Below are 18270 nucleotides of genomic sequence, written 5' to 3' on the forward strand. Positions count from 1 at the left end.
GACTGGGAGTATAGCCCTGAATCACCTGTGCCATGACTGCCAACAGCTGGGAACTCAGTTTGTCAGGCTTGTGTTGCCCCTTCTCTGCTGCCGACTGTGTGTCCTGCCACTACCACCACTTAATGGATTCCTCAAGGCTTTGCCTAGGTCTGACAGTGTGTGCAGGGTAATCCCACAGGCCTCAGGTCCAGAGCCGGGGCGTATGCTGCATGAAAAAATGTACTTGCCCAGCAAGTGAGCTGCAGTTCAGTCCACAGGCAGGTGTTCTGCAGTGGAAGGCCTTGCGGCTTACACCTCCAACTGTACAGCATTGGCCAGCTTTGTGCTTTTGGCTGTGCTGTTTTGCCCTTTCTACACTGTTTGCTTCCAGCAAGAAAGTGTAGAAAGTGTAGAAACTTCCACTAGTTCTTTAAAGTGGGGTCATGGGCAAGATGCAGAGCAGCAGCTTGTTTCTTTGCTCTTGCCTTTGTATGTGCTGGCAATCCTTTTGTTTTCCTCACTCCTTTGCCTCCTGTGTGTTGTGCACTCATCTCTCCTGCTTTAGAGATTGTGTTTTCCTTGGGTCCCCCAAGGCCCATTCCCCCTTTGCCCTGAGCGCTGTACTCTCCTCCCTCAGGAGGCAGTGAGGGTTCTGTGTGTCTGACTGTTCCTCCCTTCCTGCATTCACCTAAGACAAGTCATTCTTTAGTTGTCTCCTCAGCACTTTCCCTTGTGTTATACCTAAGGAGAGCTGTCTCACTTGTTGACAAATACAGTTTGCTCCTTTCTTACACCTGCTTCTCAGTGTGTATTTTGTTCCTATCTTTGCGCTGCTTTTAGACTGTTTTATATAGCATGTATGACCCTCAAGTATGATGAGGGAGAAAGAGCAGTCGTTGAGTGCTAGAATAACATTTGAGTCAACATCAGATGTTAATGGAAGACTGTCCATTGCCTCCCCAGGCAGTGAGTTGCCACTTGTGATGTGTGTAAGCAGTAACAGGAGGTGCTGTTAGTTTCTCCACCTGTCACACCAAAAGGTATGCAGGCTCTGGTTTTCTTTTGGCTAGAGACTTTCTAGTACGGTATATTGCTCCAAAACCTGTCTGGACCAGTGGAGCTTGTGATTTTCCCTGATGCAGCAAGATGCAGTGTTCCAAATTTAGCTTGGGATCAGCAGAGAAATGCTTCATGCACCATGAAAGAAACAAAGTCCATTTCGTGTCTCACCTTTGCTCGTGATAAATGTCCTTGCAGTGCAGGTGAAAGAACAGGTGAGCTCACCATTTGACCCTTGATAGGGCACAGAGTTAATAACACAGCCCTACTAGTTCTGTGTTCCCCTTGGATTAAGATACATTTTTTCCTTCTGCCTGGGTTTCCAGTGGCAGCTGGTCATGTGCACTGCAAAGTTTGTTTTGGATACGCACTCTTCTCTGAAATCACGTTTTCTAGGTAGTAGCCTTCTGCCTGTCAAAATAAATGGTTTTATTTCTCCTTTGCAGGCAATATTCAGCCTTACATAGCTTTTCCATTAGTGTTCCATTTATGAGCTCTGCAATATTGCTCAGGTTAATCCACATAAGCAGTAAAGCTTTCTCCGTTGTAACAAAAATCCCCAGCTATTACAAATTTTGCCATGCATCCATTCTTAGTGGAAACTTACTGGTGTTTATCCTATAAGTCCAATCTATATGCTTCTTTTGGAAATCAAATGGGAAAATAATAACTCTGTATCACTTTTGTCAAATGCACATTAATCTGTATGGATTTTGGTAATGAGCAATTAACTTTCTTTAAACATCTGAACACAACCGCAAAAACTTACATACATTAATGCCACAGTCCAAGCTGCTTGCAAACAGCCAGTTTTTATAGCTGCTGCTTATTCAACATGATGCCATCATCAGACTTGGGCGCAGCTGCAGATTAGAGCAGTGGTTGCAGCAATGCTACTGCACAGACAATGCAAGCTGAATCCCTGTTGCTGTCTGCTTGGCTTTGCCTGCCTTTAGCTCCCAGCCCCATTACTTTCTCCCACCCCTAAATTGTTCATCTGGATAGATCTCAGTCACCTAGAAGTTGGTACAAATGGCATTATTAACCCTTCAAGGAGCTAAGGTATCCACCATGTAGAGCAATTATAGCATCTGATTCCTGTTGCAACTGTCTTGTTCTTGGTCGCTCTTAATTAAATTTTCTTTAGCTCTTGTCTACAGCTGGTGTGACACACTGGGAGGCTGTTACTTTTATTGATGCCAAACGTGTCTGAATAGTCTTTTGTGTTTAAGTGGAGGTTATTAAATAGCTTTATATTAATTAACTGTGATGCAGGGGAGCACATGGCAAATGTACTTGAGATAAGTTTATCCATATGGAAATTACATTGGAAATTAAATCCATTACCCTAATTGTAAAATTTGACGGTGCTTAGCCAATAACTGTGGAATTGCCTAAATCATGCATTTGTTTGAGCTAGGCAAAGACCTAATTTCCTTGAATACTTGCTTAAATGAAAAACTGAATTTGCCTCTACAGTGTAGGCTGCCTTTTCATTTTTGAGAGCGTTTTAGCAAATGAATTTGGAGGCATAAACGATCAGTGAAAGAGCAAGATCTAATAAGCTATGAGAGCAGTCATTGCAGGGCAGTAACTCTGAGAGGCTTGTCTTGGATGCCTTGATCTTCAGACTCTCTCTTTTCAGGCAAGAATGTTACTGTGCCCACAAAATAAAAGTTGCTTACCTCATTCAGTGAAATAGCTGGTGGCTGGCAGTAAAGTGCTTGCAAGTCCAAGAAAGAATCAGTGGCCAGAATGACCTGGTGAATAATGGCAAACAACAACTAAGTTAAAGTTGTAAACAGCTCATGGTCAGTTGTGAACAGAAAGGGGTTACATTTGTGGAATAAATGTGTTCACTTTGAGTTGCTTGTTACAGCCTAATTTGGAAAGAGGGCTGACATTTGTAGTTACAGTGGACAAAAAAAAAAGGAAGGAAAAGAAAAGAAAAAAACCTTCACTGCAGCTCCCCCTTTCAAAATGGCAAAGACAAAGTATTTATTCAGCTGTCAAGTGGGGAAAGAAAGCAAATTAGTTTTAGGCTGAAATGCCATACTGTGTGTGCTGCTGTAGTTTTGGGGCCAGATGGTGACTTGGATAGCCCTGGGGAAGTTTCTCTGGGGCAAAGATCAGGAGCAAAGGGAAATATTCAAATTATGTTGCTGTTTCACTTCTTAGAGCTGTCCTGCAGAGAAGATAATGTGAGATTTATAAAGCTGTGTCAGTGGTATAATTAGGTTCACTATTCTTTTTGGAATTGGTGGTGCTGCTGAATCCTAGGTTCAGTTTGTGGCAGAGATAAGGTCTGAGAATTTCTTTTCCATTGATTTAACTCCCCCACTGAACTGCAGCTGTGCCTGGGTTGGATCGGGCAGCTTCTCTGCCAGGAACACACAGTGTAGCAGTTAACTGTAGTGTAGAGAGCTCGCTCTATCACTCATACTCAAACTCCCCTGCTGTTTCTTTAATGACTGCAAATGATTCAGGCATCTGTTTTGCTAAGGAGCTGAGAGATGGCACCTGGAGTGGAGCGGCATCATGCTGGAGCATCAGTCCACTGTGGAACTGAAGGGCTTCTACTCCCAAGCAGTGCTGCTTTCTCCAGTGCTGTGTGTCCTCCCTGACTGTTGGCCTTCTCAGGGCTGGCTGAACTGTGACCTGCTGCAATGCTGGCTCCCAGCCTTGTGACTACAGCAACAGAAACCTGTGCCTCCATCACCACTCTCCTGGCTAGCCATACACTCAGGGAAGCTCTTGCTCAGGTCCAGACCTTGGTTGGGCTTGTTTATCTCTGTGCCACTTGTCCAGAGAGTGATTTGGGGAGTGACCTGGGAAAAAGCAGGAGGAGAACCAATACTGGGAGGAAGGAGTCTGTTGTGTGGAATCCTGTTACCTTCCCCTGGAGGGTGAGGGGTGACCTTCTCCATGGTCATGGCTCTCTGTGGGGAAGAGAGGTATCTGATGTGTTAAGGCATGACTTAACCCATGTGCAGTTAAAGGCTACTGCCTTCCCTTTGGGAACGTAGAGGGAAAGGCTCTCGATGGCAATAGCTGAAACTTGAACCATCTGCTCTGGATCCTCTCCAACACCCTGGGAAATGGGATGGTATTACTAACTCCTGTATTACTCCAGTGCTCTTACTGCCTGCCATGGTTTTGGCCAACTGCACACGCAGTGGGGAGGGTGAGTAGCTGTCCTGACTGAGCAGGTCTCGGCCACCACAGCTTACAGAAGATGTGGAGGTAGGGGCCTGCTGGGCCTTGGGGCTGGAGTTTCCCTGAGGTAACCCCAGCAGTGGCCAGATTTGACTTCTGCCCCCAAAGCCTTTTTAAGGCTAGGCCCCACCTGCCCTTCTCACCTCAGTGCTAGCTCTAGCCTTTTCCCCGATGTTAGCCTGTGTTTTTAGTAGTCAGTTGGGATGTCCTTTAAATGAACTGTGGTAGAGCTGACAGGTAACAGGGCAGATGGGGTGTCTCTGCTGTACCTACTTGGGATGTTCACCTGGCTGGCAAACATGACACAGGCTCCTAGGGATGAGAAAACACCAAAACACTCAAGAGGTTCCAGATTCTCCCTTCCAAAGGATGGGGATGTCTGAAAATCCAGTCAGAAAATATGCTGGAAGAAAGGTTTCCAGGCTGGCACCATGCACTCCCCATGGAAGGAGTTTAATTGCATCCAAACATAATTTAGCTTCCAGTGTAATGTTTTCATTTGAGTTAATTTTTATCCACTATAAATGAGGGAAGGGGAAAACAAAGGGATTAGAAAGGCTCAGTGGGAGGAGTGGTCTGGCCTGGCTGCAGAGAGTTGGCCAGCTGTGCCTGGGAGCCCAGAGCTGGAGTGGAGCAGGGGGATGCTGTAAGGTAGCACAGTAAGCTGTGCATAACTGTGCCTGGGGAGGCCCCGGAGTAGACTGAGGCTGAAGCAATTAGACTTTGCAGGTCAAAAGCAGGGGATGCAAGCAGAGGGGGGCCAGGAAGGTTTGTACTGCCTGTTGGAACAGCAGTGAATGAGCCCAAGCCAGCTCTTAGAGTTTCATTATCATCGGAAAATTCATTTCTTTTCTATTTTTTCTTCCTTTTAAAGGATAAACTGTGAAGGAGGAGCATTACTGTGAATGAAGAGGGGTGTGTGAGAGAGGCAAACATACTCTTAGAGCTAGATTTTGACCTGTTGCATTCACAGGGAATCTAGTCCAAAACAGAGGTAATAGATGTTGCATGTTACTGCTTTGATGTACTGGAAGAGGAGAGGTCTCACACTGTGTGTGGAAACCTGGCCATACATCAAAGATATACTCATAGCCAAAGTACTTGTGGACTCATTTTAGCTTTTAGCTGGCATTTGCCTGAGTAAAAGCAGCATAAACTAGGCTGTTACAGATCTCTTTCTCACTGGAAGGAATCAGTGACATGACAGAAGTTGTCAGTAACTTTTCTTCCCCTTCCTTTCTGGGACAGAGGTAGTTGTTAAAAGCCTTCTGGGCTAGGCCTTCTTCCAGTCTTCTCAGTCCTTCTCTGTCTTCAGAGAGTATTTCTCCCTTAAACATTGACTCGCCATTGAAATATCGGTGGAGAGGTTGGGTAAGGTTCTCCCATTTTTTTGTAACAGCTTCCTTAAAAAGAAGCTTCATCACAGTACAGGAGTGACAGAGCTACTTCTGAAAAACTGGGAAGTGCCGGGGGAAAATGAAGTGTTGGGGAATAGTGTTGCCTACAGTTCTGCTCATAAAACCATGCTGCAGAGGGTGACCAGAAGAAAGTGTATTAAGTGCTTTGCACCTCACATTTGTGACAGGTCTATGTTTGCTTAGCTGAGTTCACCTTCCTCTTGTGAACTTTCCTGAGATGCCAGTGTTCGACCCCTGCACAAGCATTCACAGAGCTGATGAAAAGATGACACGTCTGCTTGTCAAGAGGCCTGTCTTTGTTTTTGACTAATCTGGACCTAGGACTCTTCTGAGTTACTGCAGCTAGCCAGCTTACTCTGAATACAAAAAATAGATTCTGGGAGGGAACTTGAAGTTCAGAATTCACCTTCTTTTTAATATATTTTTCTTTAAGTAATTTGAGGGGACTTCAGCTGTTCCACTGATGGGAAATGCTAAAGGAGCTATCTGAAATCATTTGATCAGATCTCCACAGCAATGGGGCTTATGAAATGTTTCCACTAGGTCTGGGAAACACCTGTTCCCCCTTCTGACTGCATTTTCTCAGCAGAGCTTGTTTTAATAAAATCATCACTTTCCCCGTGGTTATAAAATCTCGTGCAAGAAAGTCTTTTCTCTACCCTAAAAAGTTGTTGATAACTATTTAATAAGAAAATTAAAAAGCGGTATGTTACTTCAAGTTTAACTTATCCTGTCCTTCTAGAAGCTTCTTTTTGGACATAATATAGTAGACTTAACCTGAACTGACACATTGAACAATGATGGGTGTTTAGTGTTACCTGTATTTCTTGTTTTTGTTGATTCTTTACTGTAGCCTTTGTTTGAAATCAGATCTCTGAGCTGTGGCATATGACTAGCTTATATATAGAATGAAATTATTTAAGTGAGGTATTTTGAAGCATGGGCAGAGAATATGGGATGGTTAATCATTTTTGCAATTTATTTTCAGATTTTTTTTCTTTGACTGTATCCTAGCTCTGAAATGCACTTCTCTTCACCATAAAACATATTGGAAAAGGTCTTGATGAGGTTTGATCCATGTGAGACCACCTAGTTATGTGTGTCATTAAGCTGTTCCCTGCTGAATTACAAATAGGAGAATCTAGGAAAGTCCCCAGGGCCCACTGGGACTCCTTGGTCCTCAAGGAAGGTGACAAGTGCAGTGGTTGGAGCGGCTTTCCAAGGTCAGCTGTGGAGACCTTCTCCTGTGTGAGCAGCAACCAGGAACAGAAGGTCCAGCAAATGTGGAAAGGACATTCATTGACCTGGGGTGAGGGAGAGAAGTGGAAATTATACTGGCTTGGAATCATACTGAAGATAGAAGGTTTTGATTTTTATGGCATCTGTTCTTCCACCTTGGAGGAGAATGAGATGTTGCAAACTTCATCCCAGTCAACTTCCTGTGTAGGAGTATTTTGTGTTCTCAATTTTCTGGGGTTTTTCTCCTCAGATTTTGTAGCCTTGTCAGGTCAGATTTTTGTTGACTATATTTCTCAGGCCCAGTTTTCAGACACCTGCAACTCTTACTGGCATTAGTTGAATTTGGACTTAAATTTCAGATAAATATTGTCTGCAAATTAAGCTTGAAGTATCTCAGGATAGACTGATGTTTCTCCTTTGCTTTCAAATGGTAACTCATCTGGCCTCAGAGTAATTGTTTCAGGTAAAAGTAGAAAACAAGTGCTTTTAAGGTGTTTTAGAGGTCAGCTGCCTCTCAAACAGTTCTGTGATGTTGTGGGATGTTACTCAGTGTCAGAAGGCAGCAATAAGGGGGTGCATTTCCAGGTCCAGTACGTGTGTTCCAAGTCACTGACAGACTGCTTATCTACTTGATCTGTTTTTTTTCTGTTTTTTAGATAAGGCGGCCCTGGAATTTGTAGTCCTGTGGAAGCGTGCACAGAAATTTTATTTAGTAAGCCATTTGATTGCCACCTCTTTGGCAGTTCAGAATATTATTTTTTTTAAGAAAAGCACATTACACACAACAGTAAATACCCTCCACTTTAAACTGTGTTTTGTAGAATACAAATTTACATGTTCTATAAATTACTAAGGTGTTCCTCTCCTTGTTCCACCCTGTCTTGTAGGAATTATGGGTACCATAAGGATTCTGCTTCTCACTCTTCCATCAAGTTACACATCTTTTAATCTACACTAGTGGCACAAGGGAACTGCAAACAGTACAGTTTTGTTCTGACTCTTGACATACTTTGTGTTCAATCTCTCTCTCTCTCTCTGTTAATTTGCTACCTTTTCTTTGGGTCTCAGCTGAGCAACCTGGACATTCTTTTAACAAAATTAGGTTTTGATTTTCCTCTGCTGGAAGAGAAGGAAAAACTGCGTTCTTCTCACCAATGACAGAGCTTTCTGCTTCACTGGGCCCTTATCTATCACCCTAGGCTCCCTCTGTAGTTTCTGCAGACAATTTAGATACCTGTTCTTCAGCCAAGGCTGCAAGCATGGTGGATTTAGTGTTTTATGGTGCATTTAAGCTATTGGGAGTTGCTTTCAGTTAGCCAAACTCCCTTGGCAGTGTTGGGCTGTGGGGAACAGAAAAATGAGTTGTGCAAGTGTGCACATGTAAGGACATTATACAAACCCCGGCTTGGTAGATAATCTTCTTTGTGTTCTTTGTCAGACTGCACGCAGAAACTAAGTTATTTAGCACAGGAGTCCAGCAATGCCCTGCTGTGGCTGTAGTTGTTAAATACCACAGACTCCCAAGCAGGACAGGATCATAAAAATGTAAGACTGGAAAGACCTTAGGAGATCTAGTCAAGCTCTCTGCACAGAGGTGCCATCAAACACACCTACATCATCCCTGATTGTGGAAGAGTAGATAAATCTTTAAAAAAAATCAGTCTGGAAAAAGGTGATGACTGGTCTGGCACAACAGCGAGTGGGAAGTACTGAGGGTCAAAGTGATTCTGAAGGACTTGTTAGCTTTGGGATATACAGTAAAAACAGAAAAGTCAGTCCTGCTTTGCTCTTTTCATTACAGATAACTCTTAAGTACATCAAGGCTGCCTTCTTATTGCCGCATCAGCTTCCCACAGAGCATTGTGTCAAACTGAGTATCTTTGCTCTCCTGTTCAGTGTTCCTAATGATGATAGGCTTAAATACATAAGTGAGCATGTCATGCTCTGGAGAAGTAACAGCTGTAATCCACTCTGCTATCTGACGCAACAGGATAGTCCAACAGAAAGGTACAACTCGGGGGACTTGTAGAAGAAACCAGAGGACCTGAAAATTGTTACAATCTATGCACAGCTGGTTCCAAATGCAAAGTGCATTTCTTGGCTTTATTTATTGATAAAAGCACTTCAGTTATCTGTCCTTGTCTTGCTAGAATCATGCATTATCCTTCTCTTGGGAAGAACTGGGAGAGGGGACTAGATGTCTGTCAAGTTCCTTTAATCTTTGGGATATGTCTAGGCTTCATAAAGATAGGCACAGTCTAAAAGTTCAAGTGTATCAGAACAGGATCTTCCAAAATTCTTACGTATGATTCAAGAAAATGCTTGTGGGAGAGAAGGGAGTGGGTGTTCCCTGTGTGTACTAGCAAGATTAGTAGAGTTTGAAAATATCCGGTATATCTGCATACCCGTATCTGGCCTTTGTACAATGCTCCCCCTTATTGTGGGCTACAATGAGACAAAATATGCAAAGATGTTGTAGATTTCATTAGTCACACTACTTTATTCAAACATCTCCTTTGCATAAGAAACCAAGGCTTGCACTGATCTCTGGGAAAGAATGTGCTCATGGCTTGGAAAAGCAGTCTGTGCAAATGACACAGCAACACGGCAGAGGTCACCAGCCTGGGTGCGAGAGAAGGGGCCCGACTGTAGGGTTAGTGCCGTCATTTGCAATTCAATCCCATACAGTCCTCTTTTAGTGGAACAATTCACTAATTGAATTGAATTTAATTTTTCCTAATTCACCATATAATTCACCTCCCAAGTTCAATTAAGAAGCAATCTGTTTGTGACTGGAAGCAAGCTGCACTTATTTAGAAATACAAAATTATTCTTTGCTACAGCAAAGACCACATGCCTTAATAACTCTGGTAGTGAATGTCTGCTTGGGATTTCCTTTAAATGGAATGGGATGTTCTGTAAAGAATAGAAGACTTTGGGAGGATAAAAAGTCCTGGGGCTGTAATATTTAACTGAGAAGAGGATCTTTTGTTGAACTTGGGCTTAAGGAAGTGACGAGGACTGAGGATGAAAGAAAACAAAGGGAAATTTTAGGATGGGACATTGGGGCTGGAAAAGAGTGATGGAGTTCAGGGCAATTCATCTTGTTGAATCAGGCTTGTTCTTGTTCACACATCTAGTGGCTTTTGTCCAGTCAAGCTCTGTTAAATTATGGCACTTCCTTTGGGAGACAATTCCCTGATTTAATGCGTCTCTTGGACCAGGAAGCCTTAACCTATAGTCAGCTGAGGGTTTGGGTATTTTATTCTCTTCTAGTTCATTTTATTGCTGTTTTCCACCTCCTTCCTGGTATTCTAATTAGTTCTCGTACTATAAAGGTTGAGAGGAGAAATTTGACGCAGTCTTCTCTGCCCTCCTCCAACGTGTCAGTGATTTACCTTTTCTCCTCCTTCCCCTCATTGCCACCTAGGAAAGGCTGGAGAGGGTTTGCAAGGAGAAGCTAGCCCCAGGGAGAAAGGGGAGTTTTCCAGCTGGCAAAGCAAGAGTGTTTTAAATGCTGGAAAATGTCCTGTACATTCAGAAGTGGGGCATCTCTCCTGAAGTGTCCACACAGCATGCAGCACTGTTATATGACCAGCAGTATCTCGCTTTCTGCATAAGGTGGTAGATCATGCTCTTCCTGCTTTACCTTGCCACCTAGACTGTGCAGACTTGCTCTTTTTTAATACCTCTTCAGATATCAGCCCATTCAGCCTCCCTTCTGCTCACAGGGGACCTGCAAAACTAGAGTGGGAGGTGATGGTGTCACAACCACCTTCTTAAAGCTGTGGATGTAGTCCCAAAGCATGTTTTATTTATCTGTTACATGTCTTGCTGTCTTGCATGTCTTGCTCTCTCTCACCCCACATATCTTTGAGCTCTCTCTCCTGCTACAGTTGCTGTGGAGAGCTCTTCTACCAGAGAAAAGCTGGGCTGCTTTTCTATGTTGAGACTACTGATTATTCAGTGGTTCACTGCACAGGTTTCTAGTGTCCAAATAGATGTTCTGTGACTTCTGTGATGTTCCCAAGTTGAACCTTGCAGAATGGGAAGTCTGGGAAACATGGCAGACAGACAGCTATGGAGGATCTTTGTTCCTCACTTTCCTCTATTCTCATTTTTCTGTCCCCTTCACTACATTTTTCTTCCCTGTCTCTCCTCGAAGGTTCTCTTGCTGCTGGGTGATCTCTTACAGCTCCCTCTCTCCTAGCATTTAGCAGCTGCTGGTACGATAAGGTATTCACATCATGAGACTATATGATTGTTTGCCAGACTACTTGATAGATGACCAGAACCTGAAAGCTATCCCAGGAACTTTAAATGCATCATTGAAGATTGAATTTGACATATCTCAGATAACTAGTGTAACAGGAGGCTGATGCAGGTACAATGAGTTAGTGTGAAACATTCCAAACCCCTTCCTTGCAAAATTCTGTTTTAAAGTGTAAAGATTTGCACCTACTGGATATCTACATGCTGATTTTGGAAAATTATATCTATTCTTTTGCACACAGGCTGGAGACATCCAAACAAGCTTGAATGCCTTTGGAGTACATAGAATAATATACTTTACATTGGAGATTCCCTCCCCCACCACATACACATACTTGTTGGGAAAACCAGATCACTGTGTAGATTTTAGGGTAGGATGCAAAATCATTAGTTACTCTGATTTTTTTTTCCTTTACGTGTGTTTAAGAAGCTGAAAAATACCATTAAAAAAACAACATTGAGAAAATGCCTCTGCTTCTTTGTCCATTTTGAAATTTTTAGCCTCTCCAATTTTTTTGGACTTTACCCAAATGTTGGGGAAATTATTAAAAAAATAGGCTTTTTAGGGGAAATTAAAGTTGAAGACAGTGTGGGGGGAGAAAGATTAGAAAATATGTTATGAACAGAAAAAGCTAGCTTCAAAATCAAAAAAGCAGATGCACAATTCAGGGGCTTTCCAATGCTCTGACTTTTATTTTCAGATGAAGCTGAATTCAGACCAGATGTATATGACTTGATACAGTATCTCGGTCTGAATGTAGATGATTCTTTGTCTTGGCAGTGTGCATTTTTTAACTTTAGATTTAATAGTGGTACTTATATTTGCTACCACCCTCCTTGTATAGCTCCTATCCTCAGTAAGTATCAGTGGAACTAGCCTTTCCTTGAAGAGAATTTCTGCTTATTCAGTATATGGGGAAACTAAAGCCCAGGGCAGTAGTGCAAGTTGCAAGGTGCCTCCATAGGCTAGGAACTGATCCAGGAAGAGCACAGTTTTAGTCCCTGCTCTCTGTGCAAAGGGAGCAGTTTCTGTGGCCAGCAGTTCCACAAGCAGCATCATTGACAGCCACTGTTCTTCTGTAACCCAGCTCTGCCAACCTACTCACCAGGAGTTTCTGCTCTTCTTCTTTTGCAGGAGGTCTGGGAGAGCAGTCTCTTGTGCCAAGTGAGAATGCCACTTCCATGGATCGTAGTAGCAAAGCAGTTAAAAAGGGTAATGTGGTACCCCACCCAGACCTTTGGGTATCTTTTATTTACTCTTTTATCCTTTGTAAAATAATGTTTTGTCCTGTGTATCCATGTGTGTGTGTGTCTCCGTGCCTAGGAGACCAGCCCTGCCCTGGCATCTGTATCTGTTGCCCTTGATGGTGGACTCTCTGCAAGGATATGTTTGCCTTGCATAGTTTACCTGTGGGTGTCACTAGGACAGCAACACAATTTTGCCCTAAAGCAGAGAGTATAAGGCTAACTGGCCCCTTTCTGCTGGAGATGTTTCAGCTGAGGCAGTTTAAGGTCCTGTTCCCCTGAAGCAGGGCTATCACCCATGCTGAGTTCAGCGATTAGTTCCTCCTGCCCACGTAGGTAAGGTATTGCTTATGGAATCCATCCAGGCCTACAATTGTATGGGCAATTTCACAGGGTTTTCGTGCTCTGTGCAAGGCTTTTGCAGTCCCTGTGTGCAGGAGGAAATGTTATTTCCCCCTTCTGGATAGAGGTACTGAGGCAGAGAGACCACACAGCTTATCAGTCCATGGTGGGGGACATTTGTGCTTGTGACTGCCTGGTTCCTGTTCCAGTGCTGTGTTCCCTCATTGGAGCTGCCCATATATTTTGAACTGTTCCACTACCTCAGACCTACTAGCAGCGGGCAGGAGTGGTTGAAGAGGATGCTCCCATTTAAAAAGCTCTGTTGGTGCTTCTCTCTGCCTGCCTCCCCTTCAAGATGGACTGGTGCTGCTGTCTGGGGTAAAGCTGAGCTATCTTTGCTGGCCAGATGAGTCTGAGAGACCTCTAAGTGAGTTTTAGAGAGTAGCAGGGACTGTTCACAGCACGTTCCAGATCTAGGATGCTGCGTGGGCTGTGGGAGACGTAAGGACAGTCCCACTCACAGCTGGTGTGTAGAAACCTCTGAGGCTGCTGCTCCCCAGCACAGAATAAAAGGGGGGATGGTTCTAGAAAGGATCAGACTTGTTCCAGGCTTAGCACTAGTACTAGTCAGTGTGTGAGGGAGGTTAAGTGAAATCCTTTTAAAACATTCTGTCCAGACTTTTTGTATCTTCTGGTAATGTTGCTTCTGCTACCTGCTTTCCTTTAATTCCACTGCTTATTGGAAGGAAGAGTCAGGCCTCTCTGAGGGCCTGCTGTAAATTTAAGTTGTCAAGGCAAAAAATCTTAGCATGAAGGGGCCAAGAGATGTTCTGGGGCTATTGCCAAGAACTTGCCCAAGAAGGTGTGTTGGCAGTGAGGAATGGAAGTGTTCATGGTGCAGAAGTGTGGATCTGGGATCCCCTGTGCAGAGCTCCTACTGCACCAGGTGCTGGAGCAGAAGAGCACAGGTCAGAAGACTCCTCATTCAGCTTTGCTGGCAGGAGTTGTTTGTCTGTAAATTCACAGAGTGTTTTAACAGTCCCAGGAATAGAGTGTGGAGGCAGATATCCTCAAGGCTGCCTCTCTCTCAGAAGCCTCCCCCTTCTTCCAGCTGTGGCCATTCTAATGCTCTGTTACCTTTGTGGGATAGAAGTATGCAAAGAGGGTGAGAGTAGTTTGTATTTCATTGTGGGAACCACGTAACATTAGGGCATTTGACTGCAGGATCTGGCAGCTGGTTTAGGGATGAGGCAGCTTCTGAAATGCCTGGCACACCTTGTTTTGCTGTGGAGCTGCTTAAAACAAAATGGAACAAAAGGCAAATTCCAGGCTTTGTCCTGCAGCTGGGCCTGCAGCTCAGAGCAAGGCCTCCAGCTGGAAGGACTGGATCTGATGAAGCAGAAGGGAAGGTTTAAAGTTCATTCCTTCCATCCCTCTATAGGCTACCTTAATTTCCTTCCCATTCTTTTGATCCCCTCAGCCTTGACAGTAGTGGTTTGCTTGCCCGTGCTTCCGCTGGAGGGATGAATGGGAGAGGAGGCTCTCAGTAGCGTCTCTGATATCAAGAGGAAGGGCTCAGTGGGGCTTGCGTTTTTTTCATAACTGAGTTTTAAATGTATAACCTATGTTCCTGACTTGGAAAACAAAGCTGTAGCCAGCCTTACTCTAATTTCCATATGAATCACAACACTGCAAATAGACCTTAGAGCCCTCATCTTGGAGTTTCAGAGAGGCCTGCCAGCACCAAGGAGCCGCTGCCAGCAGTGTTACCTTTTGATGTGAGACGGGAGTTCCCTTATGAGTGTCTTTGCTCTCTACCAGCGTCCTGTCCTCTGTTACTGTTTTGCCCAAGCCTAGCTAATGGCTTGGCTCTGCAAAACAAGCAGCTTATGCGAGAATGTAAGCCCATACAGCTCTTACACATACTAACAGGAAAAAAAATAGAATAAGACTGCCTTGAAGACTGAGGCCATCAATGTCACAAGAAATATGAGGTGAGCAGCCAGGGAACTCCAAATAGAGGAAATTTTCAGCTGGGTAAGACCCACACTACATTGAAAGTTGCAACTCTTGTAGGCAAACTCAGTATCTAAGTGCAGCTGCACCAGCACAGATGCAGCGCAAGGTGCGGGACCTGCCTGGGAGCTTGAATGAATCATCAGGCAGATTTCATGGCCAGTATGGAGCACTGCACTAGGTTTCCATTGCTGATAGACCTTCAGTTTGTGGCGGGGTGACATAGGTCTATGTGGGCTGCAGGAGGCAATATGAGCCTGCCCACCTTTGGCAGGAGCAGCCTGGTTCAGAGCTGACACTCTCCAGAAAAATATGACTGCCTATTTAGCAAGAAAGGGGCTACATGTTCTGTTTTCCCTTTTACATTTTTTACTTCTTTTCATTAAAATGAAGAGATTCAGCATGGAGATTTGTACTAAGTATGGAATGTCTCAGCTGTCCACTCTGAACCTCCCTCTTCCAGCAAAGTTGTCTGATACGTAGATGCTTCCAAACCACTCGAGAGCTGACATGTGAAAACAAGCACTTTTGCATAATACTTCTTAGCCTTGAGTGTAGGTTTCAGTCTATGGGGCCTGTCCTCTGCTTCCAAGGCTAGCTCAGATGAGTTAGTCTACCCCTTGTGGTACTAGCCCTGGCAGGACAAAACTCTCTCCAAATCCAGATGAGCTGAGTGGGTTGCAAACGCACATCACGATGAAGTTTGGAGTTGTTCAGACTCCCATCTCCCATTTCCCTTGTTTAAATACTATATCCCAGTCTATAAAGTTGCTGTTTGTGACAGTAGGTGAGTAAAGACAGAGGGGCCATCCCTCTCCACCTTGCTAGCAGAGAAGATTTGACACATGATAAAGGGAGACTTAAAGACAAGAAGGGCCAGGTTGCTACAGATTAACTGTCTCCAAGTCCTGAACAGATTACTTGTAGATCTGGCAGTGGTTTCTGGTTCGGATTAACATCTTGCCTTGTTCTGTTTTGCTTTCTTCGAGGCTCCAGGTTATTACCCAAGGGCTGCACGTGGAGCCAAAGAGGATTTAAACAGTGTTGCCACTCTGTCTTGCAGACGGCAGGCAGAATGCAACGCTTGTGAGGAGACCGAAGAAGAAGGAGTATAATGATGAGTCTAGGATGGATACACGCTCCTCTCCCAGAGTACGCAGGGCAACCACATCCAGGGCTGAGAGGATCTGGCCAGGGGGGGTCATCCCCTATGTGATCGGAGGAAATTTCACTGGTCAGTAGTGAAGACATTGCTCCCTGTTTGTTGCTCGGGGGAGTGTCTCAGTGTGTGGAGATCTCAGGAGCAGAGTTTTCCCACACATGACTCAGATCTCTGGGAGCCTCTCTCCTAGGGTGGGATGGGCATGTGTTTGCACAAGGAGCTGTGCACTATAGAAGGCCAGGTCTGAAGTGTGAGGAGAGATCGTGCTTCTCTTGGAGTTCAGGAAATATCGTATAGCTCTTGGTTGCTTCTCTTGGTTGCTTCATGGATCAGCACCTGTAAGCTCCACTCACACCTTGAGTTTACAGAAAGGGATCCTCTCAGCTGCTGGAAGAGCAGGAGCAGAGGTGTTCTGGATTGCTTTCTGAATTACCATTCAGGGAACTTTCCCTCCTGATTTGCTGTTTTCTGGGCACCAAACTTCATAGTCTCCTCTGGGTGTGTGAAGGAATAGGAAGCTGGATCCCCTGGTGGGTGAGGAGCTCTTCAAAGCATGCTTTATAGCATCTCCTGGGGATTGCCTAAACTAAAACATCTCTGCAGGGAGTGGATCTCTTGCAAGTCTGTCTTGCACAGCAGACAACCAACTTGCTCTGAGGCCACCTCTCAGAACTAAGTGGCTCCCCATGGGGTTGAGTCATACACCTATGTCTTGGACGAGAAATGTTCTGTGCTTGCTCAAGCTAGCTCCTTCCTCTTCCCTCTCTCCCTCAGACAACCACAATCTGTCACTTAGATCCAGCAAACCTTATTCCCTGGTATTTCTGTGGGGTCTATGTTAGTCTGTGATGTGCTTTGTCCCAGCAATAAAAGGTAGCTTGGGAACCATTCCTCCAGGGTGTGGGTTTTTCTCCCTGGTTTCCTGACTCCTTTCCTTCCTGCCTTCTGTGCCAGTAATCCTCAAGACCTCTTTAACATGTTTACTCAGACCCTGTCGCATCCTGTTACCTGCAGTGTTACCAGGAGTCTGTGAAGCCCCAGTGGAAGAGTCTGTTCATCTCCTATGAACAGAGAGGCTCATTGAACCTCACAGGATATTGAGCCGTCTGCCAGCCACAGCTGCCCTGAGCATTTGTCAGAGAACAGCCATCCCTATTCCTCAGGGTCTGATGAGAGAGTTTCCTCTGTATTATGTGTGCTCCACAGCCCTGCCTAGTCCAGACTACATAACATCATCCCTCCATTTGGGGTGACCATGTGAGAAGCAGCTCTTGCTATAGTGCAGTTCTCTTGCATTCGTATTGTGTTTTACCCCAGCTTAATCCCACCTTGGAGCGCCTCTCTGTATTCCCTATACCTTATTGAAATACTTCTGGCCTTTTCTCCCTTTCTAGTCCCTCTTCAATGTGGCAGCTTGCTCTGCTATGCTGTGTGCGCCACAGGGTACTTTAGAAAGGTAGTGCAGGAGGGAGGCTTCCTGGAACCATGTACCACTCCAGGGCGTCACTTTCCAACTGTCTTTAAGGCTGTTCTTAACTGCTCAGTGAGCACTGCAGACAGCCATCTCCCTGAGGAAGCAAAGTCCCGTGGCCTGTTGTCTTGCTAGCGTGAGGCAGCATAATCCCCTACTTTTCAAGTGGCTCTCTGTTCAGGCCTGAGCTGTTCCTTGAGTCAAGCACAGAGCAGCAGTGAATTTCTGCGCTCTCTAGCACTACCCTGAGACCACTCTCTCTAGTAACTAGGTGTTTTTTGCTTTTAGTATCAAAGATAAACTATCTGGCAACAGTCTTGCCTTAGGTTGGAGGAGCACATGTGTAGCACTGATGTGAGATTCCTGCTCCATGAAAACTGTGTGGTCATATTATGTTGCAGCATGAGAGCAAATGTGGCATAACACTGAGTATGGGTGCATAGATCAGCGCACCCAGCAACTATACCAGAATGAACTCTGCCTGGTGGGGTGGTATTTCTTACATGCAGAAGTTGCCTGTTTAAGTACAGCAATTAATTCATCAAGTGGAAAGAGAGTAAAGCATGATACAGTGAATTAGTGCTACAGTAGGAAGTAGGCCCCAGATTGACTTCAGATACAGAATCAGTTGTTGGAGGGCTTGGAGGGCTGCCCCCCCTCTCCAGATGAAGCCAAATAGAAATCTTCCTAAAAGCCAGGCCTTCTCTGTTTGCTTTTTTGGGGGTTCTTTTTCAGGAACCCAAAGAGCTATTTTTAAGCAAGCTATGAGGCACTGGGAGAAGCACACGTGTGTGACATTTGTGGAGAGAACTGATGAAGAGAGTTTCATTGTATTCACATACAGAACATGT

General features: G+C 44.7%; 1 protein-coding gene across 1 annotated transcript in view; it reads left to right on the forward strand.

Annotated features, from left to right (window-relative positions):
• TLL2 (tolloid like 2) overlaps positions 1–18270 on the forward strand; it is a 99593-nt gene that overhangs the window by 41187 nt on the left and 40136 nt on the right. Inside the window, exons 3-5 of the mRNA XM_085312194.1 lie at positions 12319–12396; positions 15850–16020; positions 18155–18270. The exon at positions 18155–18270 is cut by the window's right edge and continues 1 nt beyond it. Of these exons, the coding sequence (XP_085168320.1) occupies positions 12319–12396; positions 15850–16020; positions 18155–18270 (365 nt within the window). The remainder of the gene's footprint in view (positions 1–12318; positions 12397–15849; positions 16021–18154) is intronic.

This window comes from Rhea americana, unplaced genomic scaffold (genome assembly GCF_003343005.1).
Source record: "Rhea americana isolate MKP2758 unplaced genomic scaffold, rheAme1 scaffold_36, whole genome shotgun sequence".
Lineage (NCBI taxonomy): Eukaryota > Metazoa > Chordata > Aves > Rheiformes > Rheidae > Rhea > Rhea americana.